Genomic DNA, 20,960 nt, shown 5'->3' with positions numbered 1-20,960 from the left:
GATGATATCGCCAGCCGACATGGCAGCAGCCGCTGAGTAGGACTGCAGTTGGCACATGGGAGGGGTACGTTCTTGAGCCATTACTGTAGAGGATCTCTGTCAACAACTGCGCACCCTCGTGCCCCTCTTCCCAGGAAACAATTGCACGGGGCATGCGAAAGCAGTGGTTCTAGTCAATAATGCAGAGCATAGCCCTTCCGACATAGGTAGCGCTATTTGCGCTAGTACTAGGAGCAAGAAGGTGATTGAAGCTGACGCCGTGGCTCCGCTGAACGAATGATGGAAGGCCCATCAGGGAAGATGAAAAGACATTGAAAGAAGAGGGAATGAACCAAGAATGACAGACTGGCATAAAAAAGGAAGGCGAAGGAAAAAGCAAACGCCAATATGAGGTTTGTCATAGGCCTACGAGGCCCGGTCGAGAGGAGAAACCGAGCCAGGATCGAGGCCCGAGTGCCAGACGGGCCTTGATTGCGAGGGCAAGCTCCCTAGTCCCGATCGCGTGGGCAAATGATCAAGTCTATCGATATTGTCGGTCACGGTCATTGGCCAGTAACGATGGTTGATTGAGATAGATTGACGGCAGATAGCGAATCCCACCCTTTCAATTTAGTCAAAGATGTATCGAGACATGCAAGCCTCAGCGCCTAAATGTCGCAAACAAAGTAATTATGGCAGATGACGGTAGGTATCGGCCTGGTGACTTGCATCTCAGTCAAAATCACAACGGGGGGATCCCGTCTCAGTCACCAAGGGCTGCTATCATTTAACCTCGCGGGTACCCAGGCGCTCCCGCATCTGCTCCTCCGTATTGCATGCAGGTCAGGTTACTCAATCGACCATGTTTCAGATCTTCGTTCTGTATATCGCTGGAGCTGCGGCTGTGTGGGCGGTGCGAAAGCGGCTTGCTTCCAGGCCAGGGGCCCCTCTCCCACCAGGACCACCAGGAATCCCGCTTCTCGGAAACATAAACGAGATCGCTCCGAAAGACGATACCCCCCGGTGGAAATTCTGGAGGGACAGTCTGTCTCAGTATGGTGAGTGCAAAGCATGATCGTCGTGTCCAGGGATAAGGGCTAGACTGCTCAACTGGGTTTGGCATCTACAGGCCCGATCAGCTCGCTCAACGTCTTCGGCCAGACGATCATCATTCTTAACGATGTCGAGGCAGCGGTGGACATCTTGGATCGAAAATCATCTGTTACGCTATTTGACACGGATCTGACCATGTCGAAAATGTGAGACCTTGGCCATGACAAGGCGCTGGATGAAAGCCGCTGACCACTGGAACTGGGGTGCGGCAGGTGCGGATGGGGAGATTCACGGCCACATCCCGGCGACGTAGGCCTCTGGAAGGGAATACGTTCGAATATGAAGCGCGAGATGGGAACGAGACAGGCGGTATCGCGATTGCATCCGCTAATAGATCGCACCACCCGGGACCTCTTAGGTCGGTTTCTCGAGGCCCCCGAGAACGTCCGTGACCATATTGAGAGGTAAGTGTGCCACGCTGCGTACCTAACAACTCAGCTCGAGCCGCACCTTGCAGTGCTTGCCCTCAAACCTAACGGCCTCGTAGGGACGCGGCCGAGTTCTTCCTCAATCTCGGTTACGGATATGACATAGCGCCTCCGGATCATGTAAATGCCAAGGAAGACCGTTTCTACGAGCTCGCGCAAAGGACAAACTCGCTCTTCTGGTATATCTTCGGGCGACAGGATTGGATAGTCAACCAAATTCCTTTGTGTGCGTGGTGGTGACTCCTCGGCGGGTAGACTGTATACAAGCTAACGCATGGGGACAGTGCAATATCTGCCGGCCTGGTTTCCAGGCGCCGAGTCCGCAAGAATAGCGGCAGAGATCAGAGGCTCTGTCAAGGAGTTCAAAGCGCTCGGACTCAAATTCGTACAATCGAAGATGGCCCGAGACCAAACCAACTCGCAACCGTCAATGCTGGCTCGGCTGCTCCAGGACGGGGTTCCAGAGCCAGGTTCGGAGCGAGAAGCAGCGACGATGTGGTCTCCGGTGGAGGTTTATCTCGGTGGTACTGAAGCAGTTAGTCGGGTTGAGAGCGCGACTCTGCGAAATCACTAACAGCTCGTTCAGGCAGTCGCCACATTCACCGACATCCTCATAGCGATGGCCTTGCACCCGGACGTGCAGAGAAAGGCTCAGGATGAGCTTGACCGCGTCGTCGGGCCCGATACTCTTCCGGGCTTCCACCACCGCACCAGCCTTCCCTATATCGATGCCGTCTTGAAAGAGACCCTAAGGTGGCACCCTCCGGCACTCACGCCGCCGCCGCACGTGGCAAATACTGACCTAATCTGGAACGGATATCTGCTGCCCAGGGGCTCTTACTTTATTGCGAATATCGGGTGCGTTGCGTTCCAGTCACTACTTCCAGCTGCATATGTACTAATGCTGTCCACAGTGCATTCACCCAGAACTCCGCTTTGTACAGAGATCCCACGACGTTTAATCCAGATCGCTTCCTCACAGGAGGACCAGATAACCTAAGCGGTACTCGAGAACCCGACATTCAAAAATTCGTCTTCGGGTTCGGACGTCGCGTATGCCCTGGCCGATTTCTGGCCGATGATATGCTGTTTCTTTTCACTGTGCAGGTTCTTGCGTGCTTCAGCATCGCGCCCAAGGTCGAAGGTGCATCGGAGCCCAAATGGCTGCAAGGAGTCATCTCCCAGCCGGGACCGTTCGAGCTCAAAATTCAGCCGCGGAGCCGTCAGCATGAGGTTCTAATCCGCACGGCTGGAAAAGAGACCTAAATATCTGAGCACCATGCAGGAAACATGTTTTTTTAAAGTTGGCGGGGCAGGGAACTCACGACAATGTGTGGGTGAGCTGGGTGCGTCTTGGTTACTCGGGAGCGCTCGGGGCCAGCGATGTCATGGACCAAGTTTACGTACTAGCCGTCCAGTCTTCAGTTGGTAGCAAATAAGAAGCTTTACCTCCTAGTTCTTAGTCCAGGCATATGATAAATTGAACACCCTTCAGAACTGCGCCTTGCCCTTTTCCTCTAATTCACGACGAGAAGACCGTGAGATAAAGGGAGTGGCGAGGGCAACCCGAGAAACAAAAAGGGTGAATTTTGGCGCAAGTGATCGCTCCGACTTCAAGCGTCAGCATATGTTTTTTTTTCGCGCGCATGATGTACGCACCACATAATTATTCCAAGGTTTCTGTGTCGCCTCTGGGTTGGGTTCGGATGGTTGCGAAAAGCAAGCATGGCAGTCGGAGGCGCTCTATTGCTGACAGCCAGGTAACCCGGGGGCTTCGGAATGCGCATTGATGTCTGCAGGAAGCCTTCCTCGCCAATTACGATGCGGCATTCGTCCGGATCATAGGGAAGCGCCGTTCATCTTAGCCTTCATGTCGCCAGCCACTGGTCCGGGAAGCACGGAGGATAGATCAGCATATCCATGTATTGTTCGACCAGGCAATGTGTCCATTAGAATGCGGTCGCATATAAACCCCTCTTTCTGACCGACGCAATGAAGAACATCGTCTTTCCGTCTTCGTCGTTCAACATGGGTGTCGTGTCTAGCCGGGTTTCCTCACCAAAACTCCCTCTTCCGCCCTCCAAAGATGTCGGGGGCAAAGTCCTTCTTATCACGAATGCTGACACTGGGCTGGGCCGCGAAGCTGCCCGACATGCCTTGAACCTCGGTGCAACGGTCATTCTAGGCGTCCGCTCTGCGATTCAGGGCGAAAAGACCAAAATCGAAATCTCGCAAGGGTGCGTCGGCGGGTCCGTCTACGTATGGCCCGTCGACTTTGAGTCCTTCGCCAGCGTCCAGGCCTTCGCGGCCCGAGTGAAGAAGTACGTCGACGACGGAGGCCGAATCGATTTTTCGATCATCAACTCTGGCGTCGCGTCTCCGGACTGGGTTACGGCGACCGACCGTTGGGAGAGAGCACTCCAGGCCAACGTCCTCTCTACAGCCTTACTTAGCCTGGAGCTTCTACCTTTACTTGTTCACTCGAAAGAAGAACAACCCTGGTCGAAGCCGTCCCTAACTATCGTGGCGAGCGACATCCATAAAACGGCGCACTTTCGCGAACGCAAATCCGACAACATCCTCTCGGCCCTCAACAATCAAGAGCAATGGAAGACATCGCAAAGCCACGGTGGTGCTACCGAGCGATTTGCCGTCACAAAATTGCTTGACATCTACCTCGCAAAGGAGATCGCTCAGATCGTGCCCCGGAAGGAGAACGGCGATCCGCTTGTCGTCGTCAACTCTGTCGCACCCGGGTACACTGAGCCCTGGATCACTGATGTTGTAAAGAGTGCCGGGACCAGAACTGTCGACGAGGCGGCCAAAACTCTCTTGCATGCGGCCACGCAGGGAGTCGAGAGCCACGGCGCTTGGCTCGAGAACATGGCTATTGGAGAGTGAGTGAACGTTTTCCTTCCCGGAACTCGACCTGTATTAACAAAATGTAATAGGTCTGGAGGTATTGTGAGCGATCCCGACCAGGTTACCGTGAGGGAGAAAGTGTGGGCAGAGATTGTGGCTGTTCTGAAGGGCATTGAACCGGAGCTTCGCACGAAGTACTGAGCCGATAACCAAACGTCAATTGGATGAATAGCTAGCTATCCAGTATTTTGCTCCAATGACTTGTTATTCGAGATCGTCATTCAAATCCAAGAACTTTGTCCCAACCCATCCAGAATACCGCGTCGATTCGTAATAGCGCGAACCGAACAATATCCAGGCCTCTTGAGTGTAACCGTAGAGTCTCTCTAGCTCGATCGAGCAGCTTTCGACTAGCTACGTATTCCGGGTCACCCAGGGCTTCTTGAGGAGGCTGGTCACGATTGTAGGCAGTAACGGCAAGAATGAACGCCAGATGGGTGATGAGGGCAAAACATGTCTTATACCCTGCAAAACCTTTAGCTGAACTGTAGAGAAGAAGGGAAGGACTAGCATACATGGAGCCCAAAAGGCCTGGTAGTCCACAGCCTCCAGAGATGAAATGCGACTTAGGGTTGCCTCTATTTCAAGTTTGGCAGCTTGCCGTATGTGAGTTTTGGCGGCTTCGAATTCGGCGCTTTCTCCGTGCTGAAACTCAACTTCCGTCCGATTGAATGGGCGAAGGAGGGTTCGTAGTATGAGAAGTTTGATTGCGTGATAAGCCATATATAACGGTGCGAGACCTTGATCCCTCGCTAATGCACCCTGAAGACTCCACTGGGCCAGTTCAGTGAGTAGCGGGCGGGCAGTGTCAAACGTAATGCGGAAGTCGCGAGAAAGAGCAGCAGTGGCTCGAATGGAGTACAAGCGGCTCAACGTCATATCAAGGACGGTCGTCAGCCTCGAAAACTCGAAAGCGAAAATGGACGTCTGTTCTTTTTCTAAAGCCATATCTTGGCTGGATATCTCGGTGACTAGCCAATCATCCCGGGAGATATGACTTGGCCGTCCGAGGCTGAATGCAAACCATTTGTCAAACGAATATACAATCCAGGAAAGTTTCCGTCGAAGCATAATCTCGGGCTCAGGAAGATTCCAGCACCGTGAGTCGAGGTGGAGACCAAGGGTTTGAGCCATGGACACGGTCGTTCCCAGAAGTGACCACTTAGAGGGACTATCCAGGACGAGAGAATCCGTAGGCAGTTGAAGTAGGAGAACCAGGGCCGTCTGGATTGATGATATTGTGGGTTGCGCTTGAGCCCGGTAGAGTCCCCGCTGCGCCATATCCAGTAGCGTCTGAGCCGACGGGGGCGTATATACAAGTTCAATCGAGAGATGATCATCAAACGTGGCAAAAGGCTGGGCGATGGCGTATATCGCAGCTAGCAAATGGACTGGGCTAGAGGTTGGATCTGGGCGACTGTTCTCAGACAGTATAGGGAACTGAGGCTGGATGAAACGAAAGAACCTGAAAGGGAGAGTTGGTGAAAGGTGCCATATGCCAGGAAGTCGGGGCCCTACAAGTTGATCAATCGCTCACCAATCTGCGAAGGAACGATGGCGCCCAGTTCTGACAATGTTGAGTCATCTTGGGCGGAATCTTTCTTCGACAGTAGGAACTGCACTGGCACCTCGGACTGCTGAACCTGGCGGACGGTCAGTTTGGAGAAGACAAACTCGGAATTGTCATTGAATTGGTAGTGTTGAAGGACGTAGGGGTCCATGTCTCCAGTAAAACCGCAAAGTTGAGCTGTTGTGTTGGCGACGTTGTTTAGAGGATGGGCGGGAAGCGCTGGTGCTTGGTGAAAGGGCGACTGCGAAGGCTCGTACACGCCGAGGACCAGTTCGTTCAACATGCTATCGCCGACCGGACCAATATCGGTGTCTGCCAACAAACTCTGGCCATTTAGCGCCATGGTCTGGTTTGGCATACAGTATTGCGGTGGATCTGCGTTAGTGGATGGAGTCGCAGTAGTCAATGGCGACCTTCTCCGCTGGGGACGCGACGTGAATTCGCAGGCTTGGCCATGAGCGCGGCAAAGTCGACATGGAGGGACTGAGTCGATCTGGCAAGCCGACTTACGCGCACGGCAACCATCGCAAGCGCGCTGGGCCTTGCTCATATACCGTCTTCTCTCCATGTGTTGTGTTGTTGCAAATGTTTGCAGAAGAAAGTTCGGAATCGCTTCGGCCAGTTGGAGTAGCGATGGTGCACGTGACCAGCTTCTATATCTATATGGACGGTCTATTACTGCTTACAGCTTGCTCACTGGCAGTTGTCCAAGTACTTCCTGGACCAGATCAACTGCATCCTGTGCCATTCCCATGCCTGCTTGGTATCCAGTCCCTCCAGCGCCATAGTTATGCACCACCGTTCGCCCTGTGCCAATGTCCTCCCTTTCCACCCGAGCGCCAGTCTCTCTGGAAGGACGGAATCCGACAGCCGCTTTCATAATCTTGGTGTCGTTTTGTTTCAGAACCGGTAACAGCTCGCCTGTTCTCTATAAGATTGACCGAGTCTCTTCCTCCCGGACTCGGCTATCCGAATCGCCCTTTTGCAGATATCCACCAAGAATCACCGTCGAGTCTGACGATGGACGAGGAATGATGTACGTCTCATAGTCCTTTCCATGACGCATTATGTTCTGCTGGACAGCAGGTGCCTTAACAAGGACAATTTGACCTCTGGTCGGATAGCATTTCGCGTCGTGAACTCCTGGCATCGTCTTTGCCGCGTTCCCGATGCAGTTGAAGACGATCTTTGTCCTTTGTGACAGAAACGCGTCTTCCAACGCAGTTACTGTCCTCTTCTCGAACTTTATAGCCCCATATTCGGGTCTCGAAAGAAGCGAATTCAGGTGCAGGCAATGGGCTGGTGCGTTAAGAGAGATTGTGGTGAAACTCAAGCCGAATGAGACACCGTCCGGCAGCTCTGCCTTGGGAAGGACTTTCACCTGCTTTGACGTCAGTTATTGCCTTCAAACGTTGTGATTGCATATTCTTACGTCTCTTAGATACTCGGTCACACTCTCGATCTTCTCCGCCGACGGCTGCTCGTCCCAATACTCAGTTGACTGTATTTTCGCCAGAAACTTGGCTTCTTCAGCTCCTCTGTCAATCAGATCCATCAGGGCAAGATAACCGGCTTTATCCCAGCGCAGCGCATTGGAGTCATTGCCAGAGATCCCTGAAAAGTTGGCACCCGCCCTGCAGTACGGTTAGTGGTAGACCTCGGTGAAGGAAGGTAGCGACGGACCATGGAGATGTATAGTCGACATTCGAGTCTCCCGGGAGGTCTTTCCCGATGACTGTTATCTGTTGTCCGTACCCACGCTTCGACAGCTGGAGGGCAACATTGAGGCCTATAATGCCGGCTCTGTAGTAAGGAGTGTCAGTAGAGGATCGCCAATTGGACGGGGATAGCGGCTTACCCTAAGATAACAATACTATCACGCGCCATTTTGAGTTGGTTGCTAAAGTAGATCTTGTGTGTATCGGACTGCCACTGCGCCAGACAGTCTTATACATACCAAGTAGTGACTCATGCACCGTACGGTCTCGTTGGAGTCATCAGCCTCTGAACCATTCCGGGGGAAATTCTCGCTTGACCTTGAAAGGCTTGGAGGCGTCTTCCGATTGGCGGCATCCGAGAGAAGGTGGAGCGGAGATAAGCGACGCCTCCTATCTAATCTTATCTGCCCCGTGGAGGTCTTATCAGTCTTATCGGGGTCTTCTCAAGTAATTCCTCGCCGTCACAAGATGCTTGGAGAAGGAAAAAGACGTTGGTCAAGAATACTGCACGTCTTGCAAGAACAGAATTATACCTCAAAGCCGCCATGTTAACGTCATCCCTGCAGCCCCAAGGCGCTGCTCTGTAAATTCAGCCCTATCCGCGCAGTGACCAGCCGAAATATATTTCTCCGTCACCTCTAGGTGAGAGGCCGTCAGTGTTCATACGAAAGACTAGATGGCGGTCAGAGTTTCAGAGCTGCTGGAGTTATATGCTAACAAAGTCGAGCTAAGGGTACTCGGTGCACTTTGAGGATGGTATCAGTTGTTGATGAATTTAATTATATTACTATCTACGGAGTACTACAATTTACCCACCCCATCATCAACGACCTCAGCATCCAGAGCTGCTGGCCTAGTGAAAGCTCGTCCAAAGAGCACATAGAATAGAACACCACCAACAGCTGCTACAATACCGAGCGACCCATACATCCACGTCAGATAGGGGTCTTGAGAGACCGGCGCAAGGGCTATGCAGATAGCAGCAGCAATGCCAATGGTAAGCCAGAAGAGAGCCGACACAAACGAGCGGAGACTATAGTTGTGGACTAGATTAGACAAACTCATCCCTTGAGTAAAGGAGACCTTACCTCTCGGGTGCTTTGGTATAAGCAAGCTCAAGACCGGTGATAACCACAAAAGCTTCAGAAAACCCAACTAGAACGTATATCGGTGTCTGGATCCATACGTGAATACTGTTCGGGGGGGACTTGTAGATGTAATACTGAAGAACAGAGGCATAGACCATCGAGAGGGCTGCGAGGAAGAAGCCAGCGGTAACTTTGAGCTCAGGACGGAAGTCGATCTTGTACCGGCGAAGAAGGGGGTAGACGACAACTAAAATGGCGTTAAAGTCGGACCCAAAGAGACTAGGGATTTCATACAGTCGAGTAGAGGGATGAAGATAATGAGCGCAATGGGATCGAGGTTCTGCAGCAAGTCATTGGGCGTTCCATGCAGAGCCATGTATCCCGCTTGCGAGATGACGTTGTTCCAGATCTGCGTCCAGCAGACGAAGTATAATGGGAACAGTAAGAAAAGCTATATGCTGTTAGCTTTGGATGGACAATGCAATCGTTCGAGACGGCGTACCTTGCATGCCGTAACCCCCGATCGCACCTTCTCCACGCCATAGTCTGTATAGTCGGGGTGATTTGCGAAGGCATAACAGTCCAGTCTTCCCTTCTCTCGTAGAGTGCTCGGCTTGGCCTTCTCAAAGCTTCGTTCCAAAATGGCGATGTGTACTGTGCGGGCGACATCAACGATCGGTGATCCTTGCGGCCTTGTCTTGCGGAAGAGCTTGCTGCTGCAGAGGAAGACCGCCGCGGAGATAATAATCACACTTATTTTGCGATCAGATGAATGAAGGTTTCAGGGACACCACGTGTACGTACATGAGAGGAATCAGATATGCCAGCCAGAAGGAAGCATACTTCTCGACATTGACGGTGATCAGTGGTGACAGTGCGCCGATATTGACGGCCCAGTAGAACCTGGAATCAAAGGTCAGAGCCCACCAGGAATTAATCGGATGAGGACATACCAAAGAAACATGCGCTCAACAGTCAAGTCAGGATCGACGATGACCTGCTCCCCAGATTTCAATGTCTTGATGTAGGCTTGCACATTCTGATACTGCTCGGCACAGAAGGGGGTCACATTTGCCTTGATGCCGCCAGTTCCAAGGCCAATGATCACCATGGCCGCAACAAGACCACCAAACGCAGATCCGCCATGAATGGCAGCTGGAGTGGCAGTGGAAACGAGCACAGTTAGTCCGATGATATAGATTCCGCAGGCGATGAGGATGGCTTTGAACTTTCCGACGAATTGGTCTGAGAGGAGAGATTAATAGATCAGCATGCGACGTATTTTATCTTAGTCGCGCTTACCCGCGACAATAGCCCCAATGACTGTCGAGGCATAGGCCCAAAATTTGAAGAAGTTCCCCAAGGCTGTAGCAATTGCTTGTCCCTTCCCCAGGGCACCGGGGAGCTCGGCACCAGGATCGTAAGGGTTCCTGCAGTCATCAGACGAGCACCCATTTTTAGGTCAACATGCATATACTAACTTGATATAGTTCTGAAATGGTCCACTAAGTCCAAAGTACGTGAAGCGCTCGCCCAGTTCCACAATGATGACCAAGAGTACAACCCATGGAATGCGATCGGGGACGCGGCGCAGGGTCGACTCATCGATTGATGCTTGCTGAGGAGAGGATGGGCGAGTCTCAGGGATTGCCTCTGGGTCTGACGGCGTCTTGTTCATGTCGGCCATGTTTGCGGTCCGTCTCGACATCCCCAGAACTCAAGGAGTAATCTCCACTGTTATAAACGATCGTGATGGTGGGAGAAGAGTGGAGAGTTGGAGACGGCGAGAAGAACGATAAGATCGAGCTGGATGCCGCCAATCATCACCGACACCGGAGACCCGCTGGTATCTTTGGAGTAGGTGTCCCCAGAATAGATAGCAGGATTAATAGTCGCCGTCCCGGTGGATTGGAACGGAGGACAAGACGATAAACCCTCCTATGACGAACATGGCCACCACCACTCCCACACAGCAAGAATGCACCCAAGAAGAAGTCTCGATGTCCAAGAACACCATCCCAGACAGATATCTCGATGGCTTAGACCCGGAATGGCGCCAAATGTGGACGGAGCACGGTAAGGACGTGTCAGGAGCGCACTTGGTGACAGTGGAGGAGTTCAAGCAGTGCCCGGAGAAGTACACCTTCACGTATCCCACATGGAGTGGTAAGCGGGCTCAAAGTGCTCCGAAAGATGACCACTGACATCGGTAGGTCCCGAGGTCCACAACTTCAGGGACGTTCAAGTCTCCGTCTCAGAGCCAGAAGGGCATATAACATGTCGAGTCTATACCCCAGCTGGAGAAGGACCATTCCCAGTCCACCTCAACTTCCACGGTGGAGGATGGGTTCTGGGTGGGCTTGCCTCTGAAGCTGCCTGGTGCCGGAGTGTCTGCAACGAAGCGTCCATTGTGGTCATTGACGTGGACTATCGTCTCGCCCCGAAATATCCATTCCCAACGGCTCTGTATGACGGCTGGACCGCGGTACAGTGGACGATCAAGAACGCAACATCGCTCAACATCAACCCTGAATCGGTATCCATTGGCGGCTTATCATCCGGTGGCCAAATGACTGCAGTTCTTGCTCATTTCGCCAGAGATAGCACACCTCCGATCGACCTTAAGTTGCAGTTGATGATTGTCCCAGCGACCGACATGCGATACGTCCCATTATCAATCACAGAGGCGGAGCCCTTGACACCAGAAACCTGTCGTTACCCAAGCGCAATATTCCTCTCTGATCTCCCATGGTCACCGCTAGCTCGCGAGTCCTGGTTTCTCAACTACTATATTGGGACCGACCCCGCCGTAAGAGAGCGCATTTTGTCAAATTGGCGAATGACGCCCGTTCTAGCACGCTCATTTGAGGGTCTTGCACCGGCGCACATTGTGACAGCGGAATTTGACGTCGAGCGCGACGAAGGCGAATACTATGGGCAACTGTTGATGAATGCTGGGAACAAGGTGTCGATAAAGCGATATGCTGGGGTCCCTCATGCCTTTGCGCACTATAACCACCCGGAAAGGGGTCTGAGCAAAAGTCGCGAATTCCTGGAAGAGTCGGCCAGATTACTGGCTAGTGTCCACCATGGAACCAATCTGGAAATAGAAAAGGCCGCACATGTACCATAGAAAATGATTAATGCCGCGGTTCGTATTTGAGGTGGCTGTACGACGCAAATCAAAGGTTTCCCGACCGGGGGGTCAACCGTGCAACGACACAAGCAGCAGAAGAGCATAGAAACGGCAGGAAGGCTGTAACCATGGATCATGACGATGAGGCTTGCGGAGCGCAGGATGAGTCTCCTTTGGTATGGCCACTTTCTCAGCCATCCAACCAAGCCCTGTACTCTGAACCCCGGGCCCAATCGTATTGGTGTGACTCGCCGATCACAACAAATATAGCACAAGTGACGAGTATTTCTCTTCGCCAGCCCCTTCTTAAAAGATAGGAGAATGTCGACTTCTTCCAAGATCAGGATCAAACTTTGACAGAATGGTTAGAATGTATAGTACTTTGGCGCTGTTCTTAGGGCTCGCCGCGGCCCACCGAGCGCCCAGTGTTCGACACGATCACTCTTTTCAGCCAGACCATATCCTGCGAGTCAATGCGGAGTACTATAGCGCAGCATGCTCAGAGCGATATTCAGTCTTGGTGAACGGCTCGTCACCTGGGCCGGAACTGCGACTGCGAGAAGGGAAGGTGAGCTGGATCCGAGTCTACAATGACATGATGGACGAAAACACGACAATGGTCGGTCACTCCTTCCTTGTATAGCACCCTCTACATCACCGTGACTGACAGATTCTATCTCAGCACTGGCACGGACTGACTGCCTTCACTGCCCCCTTCTCCGATGGAGCCCCTGCGGCAAGCCAGTGGCCCATTCCTCCAGGTCACTTCTTCGACTACGAAGTCAAGCCCGAGCTAGGTTCTGCAGGGACGTACTTCTACCACTCTCATGTCGGATTCCAGGCGATCACAGCCAAAGGACCCTTGATCGTCGATTCTTGCGACCCACCACCCTACCACTACGACGAAGATCGCACGGTGATGATCTCCGACTACTTCAGCGAGCCCGACAAGGAAATCGTAGACGGACTGGTATCAACAAACTTTACCTGGAGTGGAGAGACGGAGGCGATCCTGGTCAACGGCCAGACACGGTCGGGAACAAATGCCACGGGGGACTGCAGGCTGGCCGCCATCACCGTCGAGCCGCGCAAGACTTACCGATTGAGGTTCATCGGAGCGACCGCACTGTCCTTCGTCTCCTTGGCTATGGAAAGCCATGATGTGCATATTATCGAGGCGGATGGACATTATACGAAGGCTCTTGCGACACGCTTCCTCCAGATCGGCAGCGGGCAGAGATACAGCGTACTTCTGGAAGCAAAGAGCAATGACGAGCTCAAGACCCTCAACAAGACGCAGTTCTACATCCAGATTACGACCCTAGAGCGACCAGAGGTCTTGACAAACTTTGCAGTATTGGACTATTCCTCCGACTCAGCGGACCTGATCACTGTGCCGTCTCCCCCTCCGCTCCCCGTGGCCAACACCGTCCAGGGCTGGTTGGACTACGCCCTGGAATCCCTTTCTCCAGACCCTAATTTCCCCAGTCTGGGGGAGGTGACCCGTAGAATCATCATCGACGTCCATCAGAACGTGAGCGACCGTACAATCTGGCTGCAGAACGGCTACGACTGGGTGCAGTCTTTCCCCAAAAGTCCGTACCTGGTCGACATCTACCAGAATAAACTGAACCTCCACGCCACGTATCGGCGAGCTCTTAGCCGAGGACAAGGGTTCGATAACGTCACACGAACCTTTCCAGCGAAAGTCGGTGAAGTGCTCGAGATCGTCTGGCAAAATAGAGGAACGGTCGAGAACGGCGGGGTGGACGCGCACCCTTTCCACGCCCACGGTCGGCACTTTTACGACATTGGCGGAGGCGACGAACTCTACAATGCAACGGCAAATGAGAAACGGTTGAGGGGAAGGCATCCAATCCAGCGAGATACCTCCGTGCTCTACCGGTACCGCAAGAAAACGAGCCAGCTGGACCCCTCTGGATGGCGAGCTTGGCGGATCCGCGTGACGAACCCCGGAGTGTGGATGTATCATTGTCACATCCTGCAGCATATGATTATGGGGATGCAGACCGTCTTTACCTTTGGCGACCGGGGAGAGATCCTACAGGCGATTGGCCCGGTGGACGAGGGGTATCTGACATATGGGGGCTCGGCGTAGGGACACTCGGGGTATGGGGACGGTACGCAGGATCCAGTGGTCCAGCACTTTAAGATTTAGAACGAACCCAGGGACAGGCCCGGGCTGAGCAAAGTCCATAGCCCGGTCTAGGTCATCTGTTCAGGTCGGTAGGGCTTAGTGATCGTCTTGCACGAGGGTAGCGGCTCTCGGATTCTCTTCATACCACTCGTCTTTGTTCAATTCCTTCTAGACCGAGGAAGCAATGGTTCCTGTCGACCTATTGGGGTCACCAGCTTGCAGCATAGTAACCCGAGTATCTGTGATTGCCTGGTTCGTCTACCGGAGACTATCTTTGCCTTTGTTGAGCTCAAACGCGGCGGGGCTTGAAACTATTACTCCTACCCCATATGGGGGGGGAGGGGGGCTCCCCTATTGGAGCCCCAAGATGGTCTCACGACAGCTGAACAAAGAAAACAAGGTTGCCGCTAAATCAAGCTCGAGGCGCCGACAGTACATCTACACGAGATATCAGCTCTGCCATCCGGTTTCTTGCAGGCCAGCGGTTCGACAAGGGTCTTTCACCCATGCTTTGTTGCGTCTCACAAGAGTCGCAACAATGTCCAGCACCAACAGCTCCAGCTCCGAGCACCCCAGTACCGACGGTGCTCAAGCTGGGGGCTATTACTTTGGCATGGGGCTTCCTCTTTTCCTGGTCCTCCCTTCCACAGCCCTCCGGCTATGGGCTGAGCTGCGCCAGCACCGAAATCGACTGGCCCTGGATGATTGCCTGATTGTATTGGCCACGGTACGAGAGCTGCCGCAAAGATCACGCCGCTCTGCTAATAGCCTCCAGACTCTCACCGTCTCCATATGTGCTACATCCATTTACTGTACGTCTACCCGACTATCCATGACCCTATCGAATACTTACGTCGCCAGTGTACAATTCGGTGGACGGGGCGACGCTTGCGAACCTGGGAAGAGACAAGATCAAATCTCTCATGCATGTATTCTGGCCCAGGACGATCCCCTCCACTGCTACCTGCTAAGAACATCAATGCCAGGGCCTGTACGGCGTCCTTCACCTCATCACCTGGACCAGTACGATGACGAAACTGTCCGTACTGGCCCTCTACCGCCGCGTTTTCCCCTCCGAGCCCCTTCGTTACTGCATCTGGGTAGCGGCAGCACTGAGCATCGGATGGCTCGTTGGGTTCGAAGTAACCTGGTTCCTGCTGTGCACGCCGATCCGGAAGTTCTGGCGTTTTGAGCAGGAAGGCTACTGCCGGAATATGCTGGTGCCCATCTACGCCCTGGTTTCACTCAATGTTGCTATTGACCTGGGCATTCTAATACTCCCGTTACCCTTGATAGCGAAGATGCGCATAACCCGGCAGCAAAAGCTACTTCTTGGGTGTTTATTCTCCGTCGGATTCGCGTGGGTCCCTCCTTAGCCGGCTTGCCACTCATCCAGATGAGAATGAAAAAACCTAACGCCGTACAGTACTTGCGCCATCGGCGCCGCTCGAATCCCATTTAGCACCAGCTATAGCGGACTACAAGTCTCAACCCGTACGTACTCGGCTTCCACGCATGCAATCCGCCAGCTAATGAACTCCAGTGGACGGCAGCACCTTTGGCCTGCTCGGGATCTGGGAATGCACGGGTGGAATCCTCTGCGCCAACATGCCCATCATCCACAAGGTCATTGCAGCAGGAGTCCGGCGGGCACTGGGGTTAAGGCTTCGTGAAACCAGTCAGCTGCACCCTGCCACCGGTCCCCAGGTGCGCAACTGGTACCGGTTCCAGCGAATGTTGAGGAGAAAGCAGAGCCGACATTGGGAGATCTCGACGGAGGACTCACTTACACAACCTGCCTCGTGTTGGGCTCCCAACGATGTAGGCGGGATAATGATGCGGGAGATGCCGAAGAATGAAGAGCTTACTGCGGCGACTTCTAGAGAGCCTCTGCGGCCTTCGGCTAGTGTGGTGCATCATACTGTATAGTTATGACATATCTTTCCTCTAGATACTTTATAGATGATATTGGCACTGAGGCCAGACTTATGACATCAAACATTGCATCGAGATCTCCCCCGCTCCTGCTTCAATGTACCTACCCTACATTGCCCCCAGCAGTAAGATCCGCGGACAATATTAGGAAAGTAGACTGTCTGGTCTGTGTCGAGATGGGCCCCTATATTTGTACCTAGGTAACTTGCCTCAAACCTCCTTACAAGACACCCTGGCCGTTCAAATTTAATTATGAGGGCAGTGAAAAACATGTCCGAGTACAGTGTGACAGTCTTCGACCCCAAACAGGACAGGAATGTGCATTTTCCTGCCAGCAAAGTTGGAAACAGCGAGTTGACGTTTATCTAATTGGTCGTCGTATTAACAGCAAAGCCGGTAAAATGGGGGCGCGGATATAGTTTGCGTGCAAGAGGATGTTTCCATAGGTGTTTGGTTTATTTCTACGAAATTCCTGATAGTACGTGGTGTGATACCTCTGTCCTTCCATATTCTTTTACTGTCAGTGGATTTGTTCGACCTCAACTTTCAGTCCTTAAGGCTTACCGCACGAGCATCAAAGTTGCAGAATGTCTATCCGATTCCTTGATGCTGCGCTCTCTCTATCCCGACCCTCTCCTATCCGATCCAGGCCTGAAACACCCCTGAGCTATGTGAAATTGGGAGATCAACAGCGCCGATGAAAGTAGCCTTGCACCCCCAGCCATTGGAGGTATGGCCGCAACGTTGAGCAACGTGCTTAGCCTCATTTCTGTCCATTCTTGCGGTTCCTTTACGTATCTCCCAGTGCGATCATGAGGTTCAAGTGGCACATCAAGATATTGGGCTAGGGACGGTCCAATAGTCCATACACCAGGATAGTAGCCTTAGGATCCCTTTTCCTCGTCTGCAACATCTGCGGGAGACGGGTCAATTGCTCGCTTGTTGGACGCGACAGAAGGATTTGATTGAATGACCTGTCCAAGCCGTTTCGAACAAATAATATGTACCCTTCGATACTAGGGACCGCCCATTCGGTGTTCACAAAACCCAGCAGCCTCCCATAGGTGAATCAGGCAGCATCATTCCAAATGCCTTCCTGCGAGCAGATGCCAGATACATCTATAAAGATTTGGAATTCCCATCCAACTCAATGCAAGCCCCGTGTTCCACCTGCAGCCAAATCACCCGCCCAGCCCGCCTCGTGTCCCCTGCGGCACCGCTATGGCCGCCCCGGGATTCTTGTACGACGTCGGCGGCATACAGCTAACGCCCCCGATTGGTCGCGGTACGGTAGGTCGATGGACTGGGTGTGCTGGGGGCGATAAACTTTGCACTGGCGCTTAGGGCTGGGCTGGCCACCCCGTATTGCGCGGATTCATGGCGTCTCGCGTGGGTGTCCACTATCTGGGTTATTGCAGGGGTGTAAACTGCCGCAGCCACGGGAGACCGCATGCGTCTCGAGGAAGAGGGTTACGTGGAGGAAGCTCGGTAGCTCAGAAAACTTACATCATTGGGCAGCATCATGACATTCCTTTTAGACTCGTCACTTGGAGTTATCAGCTGGGCACTCGATGGAACCAAAGCACGGGCAGGTTGCTTATGGGCGCGTCTCCTTTGAAACCTAGCTAGCCCCAGGGTGCTTCAGCTGAGTGAAGCAGCCAACACCTGGACCTGGAGCTCGTTTAGACAGGATCTGTAGCATCTCCTTGCGCATGTCAACCCCTCTAATTCCCATCTAAAGGGTCGGCTTACTCCTCGGCGTTTCAAACTAGGCACTATCCTTGAATCCTAGGTACAAGACCCTGTGCTGCAATATGGACACAAGGAGGTGCGACTGTGACATTCCTTATTCCCAGTTCGAGTCAGGTTCGACAACGACAAATCCATAATATGTATCTGCATATACGAACATCTGTCGAATGACCGTCACAGTGACCACTTCGAGGCATCCCCTATTCGGATAGGCTCTGCGATGACCCCCCGCGTTGCCTTTTCAACATGTCTATATCTCCGCCGATAGCTTGGAACCTGATATAGTGTTAACGCCGTTGGTAGGGAACGCCGGTAGGACAGGACACTCACCACGCCGGATCGATGTTCTCCAAACAGAGATGCGGCGACACGTCTGCCTCCTTCCCTCCCGCCCTGTCGAGCATCGTCCATCCCATCCCGAGATGCGTCCATGGATTGGCGTCAAAGTAAGCGATCTCGAAGTCCTCGTACCGCGGCGTTTCGATGACCTGCTGGTAGTGCAGCGACGACCCAGGCCAAATCGCGTTGACGCGACCGGTTTCGTTATTTTTGTACCCTACCACAGAGAGAATATTAACCCTTCAGCTTGAAAATGAGATAAGGAGGCACATACAGCTGCGACAGTCGTCACTCCACACGGTATGCTTCACCCACTCCTGGACATGCTCGTTGAACTGGTCGGTGATGCGCTGGCGCGGCACCCAGGAGCGGATATTCTCATTCTGCATCTTCTTCAGAACCTGGATCGCATATTCCGAGACCGAGTGCAGCGGCGCCATGACGCTGCCGTTCTGGATCGGCCACGAGGGCCCGATGAACGTGATGTAATTGGGCATATCCGGGACCGCAAGACCGAGATATGCTTCCGGGCGCGACTTCCATTTATCGCGCAGGTCTAATCCATGACGGCCGATGAGAGGAAACTGAGGGCAATAGCTATTGTCGAAGCCGGATGCGCAGATGATCGTGTGCACTTTGCGCTCTATGCCATCCGCCCCGACTACCCCGTCTTCAGTGCAGCTGACGACGCCCGTGAAATGAACGTCGACATTTGCCTGCTGAATGGCTTCCATGTACGGATCCCCCGGTGTAATGCGACGGCATCCAAAGCCGAATGTCGGCGTGAAGCCCTTGGCCAACCGCTCATCCTTGAGGATACTCGCCATGCGCTGCCGGAAAAAGCCCGACGCCCCCTTCTGCGCTGGTGAGTCCCGGTAGAAGGCTCCCCACATGCCGTTCACCTCGGCCTCGATGCTCTTTGCGTGTTCCACGAGAGCCGCGGGGTTCGTTCTGAACGTGGCGCGCTCAGCCTCGGTGTACGTCTTTGTCGGGGCGCCGGTGTTGCCTGCGAGAACGCCGAACCAGACGCCTGTTCGAACGAAGATGTCCAGATGAGCCGTATGCGGCTGCATCCCGGCCACGGTCTGGATGCTGGATGCTCCGGATCCTATCACCGCCACTCGATCATGCTTCCATTGTGCCTCGGCGTAGTCATTAGGCCATGCTGCGGTGTGTATGACGCGACCCTTGAAGCGGTCATGCAGCCCCGGTGTGGCGGGCCACTGCAAGCAGTCAACATTGGTTATCATCCAACTGCGAGGATGAGTTGACGCACCTTTGGGTTACTCAACACCCCACATGCATTCAGCAGAACATGGCAATAGTCGTCAAAACCCTCGGGTTCGTGTCCCGGGCGCTGCCGACGCAGACGGACCCTCCACTGCCCCATTTCTTCAACCCACCGCGCCTCTACTACTTCTGTGCGAAACTGCATGTACTGCCGTAGCTTGAACGCGGCGCATACCTTGTCCAGGTACCCCCATATATCCGGAGCGTAGGAGAAGTAGCGAGGCCAGTCGGGGTACTTAGACAGCAAGTCAGCTGCAATCAAAGCCACGGATTACCCGAGGCCAGAGGCTGACACTCACCAGGGCAAATCGATACGTATATGCGTGACTGGGTACATCGCAGCCGGCATTCGGGTAGCGGTTCGTGAGCCAAGTGCCTGGATCATTTATCTACCTCGTCTCCCATTCTAAGAAGTACAACGGGTTGACATGATTCAGGAGACTCACCTCCAACATCGTGATTCTTCTCATACACGACATGCTCTATATTTTCGCACTGCTTCTGGATCTGGTATGCCATCAGAATCCCAGAGAAACCGGCGCCAATGGTGATAACCCGCAGCCGGCGGTTGCTGGGGTCGTTCCACGTTGTGTGTTGGGGGATGGTGTACCCCGGACGTTGAGCCTCTGCTCCTTGATTTGAGTAGCGTACTGTCATCTCGATGGTGCATCTATTTCTGGTAGCCCTGTCGCAGGCGATCCCTCCCTTTACGTAAATACTCCGCAGGGGGAGGCGTATAATGGCCGCGTTTTAGCCAACGCTCGGACAGCGAGACCGTGGAGGTGGTCGCACGCCGAACTCAGGCAAAGCCGTGGCGGCGCGGGGTTGCCCAACCCAAACACAAGGGTTTAAAACTGATTTTGAGGTCGTGGAAGTCAATGTTCCATCGATTATTGTACTGAATCAATAACAACATGGCAGCACCTCCAGCGCCCCAACCCCCCAGTCTGCTGGGCTACCACCGCGTCCTGTCGCCCCTTGCGGGAATCCGCGTCTCCCCCCTCTGCCTGGGCACCATGCACTTCGGCGGCAAATGGACACGTGCCATGGGCGACGTGAGCAAAGAGACGGCGTTCGCACTACTCGACAAGTTCTACAACGCCGGCGGCAACTTCATCGACACCGCAAACTTCTACCAGGGCGAGGGCAGCGAGATCTGGCTGGGCGAGTGGGTTAAGGCGCGCCAGAACCGCGACGAGCTTGTCCTGGCGACCAAGTACACGATGCCCTTTCGGCTCATGGGCCCGGAGAAGATCAAGTCGAATTTCCAGGGGAATCACTCTAAGAGTCTGCGCCTGTCGGTCGAGGCGAGCTTGACCAAGCTGCAAACTGACTACATCGACCTGCTCTACGTGCACATGTGGGATTTCACGACGGGCGTCGAGGAGATCATGCAGGCGCTGCATCACCTGGTTGTTGCCGGGAAGGTCCTGAATATCGGGATCAGCGATGCGCCCGCATGGATTGTTGTCAAGTGCAACGAGTGTACGTCTTCTCAACTTATCCATCTCCTCGCTTCCAAAAAAAAGAAA

The 20,960-nt window shown here is 53.5% G+C and overlaps 10 protein-coding genes across 10 annotated transcripts; 6 read left to right on the top strand and 4 right to left on the bottom strand.

Moving 5' to 3' along the window:
• Window positions 1–210: 210 nt before the first annotated feature.
• Window positions 211–600, bottom strand: BDW74DRAFT_156644 (uncharacterized protein). Its single transcript, XM_073725029.1, has one exon. It carries the CDS (start codon window positions 399–401, stop codon window positions 228–230), a length of 174 nt encoding a protein of 57 aa, XP_073581828.1. The 5' UTR covers window positions 402–600; the 3' UTR covers window positions 211–227.
• A 241-nt stretch (window positions 601–841) lies between these two features.
• Window positions 842–2,874, top strand: BDW74DRAFT_186454 (O-methylsterigmatocystin oxidoreductase; the record flags this gene model as incomplete). Its single annotated transcript, XM_073731269.1, has 7 exons — window positions 842–1,037; window positions 1,109–1,238; window positions 1,305–1,496; window positions 1,580–1,746; window positions 1,805–2,055; window positions 2,107–2,378; window positions 2,435–2,874. 7 exons carry the CDS (start codon window positions 842–844, stop codon window positions 2,784–2,786), a joined length of 1,560 nt encoding a protein of 519 aa, XP_073581827.1. The 3' UTR covers window positions 2,787–2,874.
• Window positions 2,875–3,512: 638 nt separating this feature from the next.
• On the top strand, window positions 3,513–4,583 carry BDW74DRAFT_179970 (uncharacterized protein; the record flags this gene model as incomplete). Its single annotated transcript, XM_073729597.1, has 2 exons — window positions 3,513–4,417; window positions 4,472–4,583. The coding sequence occupies 2 exons, from the start codon at window positions 3,513–3,515 to the stop codon at window positions 4,581–4,583; spliced, it is 1,017 nt and encodes a 338-aa protein (XP_073581826.1).
• A 76-nt stretch (window positions 4,584–4,659) lies between these two features.
• On the bottom strand, window positions 4,660–6,355 carry BDW74DRAFT_179969 (fungal specific transcription factor domain-containing protein; the record flags this gene model as incomplete). The annotated part of the gene is made up of 3 exons (XM_073729595.1): window positions 4,660–4,907; window positions 4,958–5,907; window positions 5,961–6,355. The coding sequence occupies 3 exons, from the start codon at window positions 6,353–6,355 to the stop codon at window positions 4,660–4,662; spliced, it is 1,593 nt and encodes a 530-aa protein (XP_073581825.1).
• A 163-nt stretch (window positions 6,356–6,518) lies between these two features.
• BDW74DRAFT_169050 (FAD-binding oxidoreductase) lies at window positions 6,519–10,505 on the bottom strand (the record flags this gene model as incomplete). The annotated part of the gene is made up of 15 exons (XM_073726932.1): window positions 6,519–6,572; window positions 6,710–6,940; window positions 6,974–7,393; window positions 7,445–7,646; window positions 7,696–7,815; window positions 7,871–7,912; window positions 8,342–8,402; window positions 8,543–8,763; window positions 8,819–9,065; window positions 9,113–9,269; window positions 9,321–9,570; window positions 9,623–9,721; window positions 9,772–10,063; window positions 10,121–10,248; window positions 10,300–10,505. The coding sequence occupies 15 exons, from the start codon at window positions 10,503–10,505 to the stop codon at window positions 6,519–6,521; spliced, it is 2,730 nt and encodes a 909-aa protein (XP_073581824.1).
• Window positions 10,506–10,818: 313 nt separating this feature from the next.
• BDW74DRAFT_186451 (alpha/beta hydrolase) lies at window positions 10,819–11,951 on the top strand (the record flags this gene model as incomplete). Its single annotated transcript, XM_073731268.1, has 2 exons — window positions 10,819–10,984; window positions 11,032–11,951. 2 exons carry the CDS (start codon window positions 10,819–10,821, stop codon window positions 11,949–11,951), a joined length of 1,086 nt encoding a protein of 361 aa, XP_073581823.1.
• Window positions 11,952–12,324: 373 nt separating this feature from the next.
• BDW74DRAFT_186450 (uncharacterized protein) lies at window positions 12,325–14,073 on the top strand (the record flags this gene model as incomplete). Its single annotated transcript, XM_073731267.1, has 2 exons — window positions 12,325–12,573; window positions 12,637–14,073. The coding sequence occupies 2 exons, from the start codon at window positions 12,325–12,327 to the stop codon at window positions 14,071–14,073; spliced, it is 1,686 nt and encodes a 561-aa protein (XP_073581822.1).
• Window positions 14,074–14,650: 577 nt separating this feature from the next.
• BDW74DRAFT_179965 (uncharacterized protein) lies at window positions 14,651–16,041 on the top strand (the record flags this gene model as incomplete). Its single annotated transcript, XM_073729594.1, has 6 exons — window positions 14,651–14,839; window positions 14,888–14,924; window positions 14,974–15,041; window positions 15,099–15,472; window positions 15,539–15,606; window positions 15,656–16,041. The coding sequence occupies 6 exons, from the start codon at window positions 14,651–14,653 to the stop codon at window positions 16,039–16,041; spliced, it is 1,122 nt and encodes a 373-aa protein (XP_073581821.1).
• A 1,958-nt stretch (window positions 16,042–17,999) lies between these two features.
• Window positions 18,000–20,085, bottom strand: BDW74DRAFT_179964 (flavin-containing monooxygenase; the record flags this gene model as incomplete). The annotated part of the gene is made up of 6 exons (XM_073729593.1): window positions 18,000–18,075; window positions 18,130–18,355; window positions 18,413–19,361; window positions 19,415–19,663; window positions 19,728–19,804; window positions 19,875–20,085. The coding sequence occupies 6 exons, from the start codon at window positions 20,083–20,085 to the stop codon at window positions 18,000–18,002; spliced, it is 1,788 nt and encodes a 595-aa protein (XP_073581820.1).
• Window positions 20,086–20,342: 257 nt separating this feature from the next.
• Window positions 20,343–20,913, top strand: BDW74DRAFT_179963 (NADP-dependent oxidoreductase domain-containing protein; the record flags this gene model as incomplete). Its single annotated transcript, XM_073729592.1, has 1 exon — window positions 20,343–20,913. A coding segment is annotated over one exon (571 nt), but the record flags the coding sequence as incomplete, so codon positions are not given.
• Between the last annotated feature and the right edge of the window lie 47 nt (window positions 20,914–20,960).

The sequence above is a fragment of the Aspergillus multicolor genome, assembly GCF_047715735.1.
Source record: "Aspergillus multicolor strain CBS 133.54 unplaced genomic scaffold BDW74scaffold_20, whole genome shotgun sequence".
NCBI classification, from domain to species: Eukaryota; Fungi; Ascomycota; class Eurotiomycetes; order Eurotiales; family Aspergillaceae; genus Aspergillus; species Aspergillus multicolor.
This window is presented reverse-complemented; position numbering and strand designations above follow the sequence as displayed.

Bases quoted from the DNA above. Each gene is read 5' to 3' on its own strand.
- BDW74DRAFT_156644 (XM_073725029.1), bottom strand. From the start codon at position 401: ATGACAAACCTCATATTGGCGTTTGCTTTTTCCTTCGCCTTCCTTTTT.